We start from the raw sequence: 1,016 nt of genomic DNA, 5'->3' as shown, positions 1-1,016 counted from the left end.
TGTTAGAAAACGAGTTTTCATCGCATAGTATCACATACAGTACGACGAGTCTTAAGTAACGCACATAGAATATTCCATCGCACCCATCAATGGTCCGCAGGGCTGATCATTTCCAACCTATTCGGCTGGTCACGAAAAGACACTCTACCGAGGAGATCGAGATCTTCATCACTCAAAGTACTGGCGGCATCTTGGATACTAAAGGCGATATGTTGAGCAATAAACTGTTCACGAGACTTGCCAAAATACATCTCCTGAGCAGACTCTTTCAAATACCCATTCATAAGGTCGGGGCTCGGCACGGGCTGGTCAGCTGCTGGGGTCTGGCCGGAGATACAGCCGTCGTTAGTAGCAGGTCTCTGCACTCCATCAAGCATGGAGATAATTGAAGACCCAGGGATCCGCTGCACCCGAACAGCCATGCCCTCCGGTGATGGATGTGGGCTTCTCTCTGGGAAAGTTGACGAGCCCGACTCGATGTGTATCAGGCCATGCGACTCGACATCCAAATCTTTCAAGTCCACGTTGAAATCGCCAACCACCACACACAGTCCCGGAGGAGCTCGATTCCATAGGTGCCTTATTGCCTTGGCGATCTCTTCCAAATGCACCCGATAACGAGGATCTCCTGGTGAAGCCCTCCATACGAGATGGCAATTACATATCTAACCACAGCTCGACAATGCAACCATCAATCTTAACTTACCCGAGTCGGCGCTAAATCCGTCCGTCTTAGAGGAGGCCAGAGATCAACACACGCCGTTCTCTCCAGTGGTAGATCGGTAACTCTAGCGCCTTTGAAGACTCTTTCGTCCCAGACAACGACGTTCCCCAGCGAATGTGTTAAGGCCGCGAACTCGAATCTAATCGCGCCTGAGATGCAAGCATCCACATAGCCCATCTCGCTGAGGCCGCTACGCTCCGGTAATGATTGCTGCAACTTCGAGGCGAACTCCTCCTGGAGGAGTTGGTTCGTCGAGAACTCCTGTAAACAACACACCGCCGTGGATGGATAT

At 51.3% G+C, this 1,016-nt stretch overlaps 1 protein-coding gene across 1 annotated transcript; it reads right to left on the bottom strand.

The window, feature by feature from the left end:
- Positions 1-86: 86 nt before the first annotated feature.
- Positions 87-377, bottom strand: Pmar_PMAR001467 (hypothetical protein; the record flags this gene model as incomplete). The annotated part of the gene is made up of 1 exon (XM_002787963.1): positions 87-377. One exon carries the CDS (start codon positions 375-377, stop codon positions 87-89), a length of 291 nt encoding a protein of 96 aa, XP_002788009.1.
- Positions 378-1,016: the final 639 nt, after the last annotated feature.

Source organism: Perkinsus marinus (genome assembly GCF_000006405.1).
Source record: "Perkinsus marinus ATCC 50983 genomic scaffold scf_1104296928888, whole genome shotgun sequence".
Classification (NCBI taxonomy): Eukaryota; Perkinsozoa; order Perkinsida; family Perkinsidae; genus Perkinsus; species Perkinsus marinus.
Note: the sequence above shows the minus strand (reverse complement) of the source record. Positions and strands in the feature narration are given on the sequence as shown.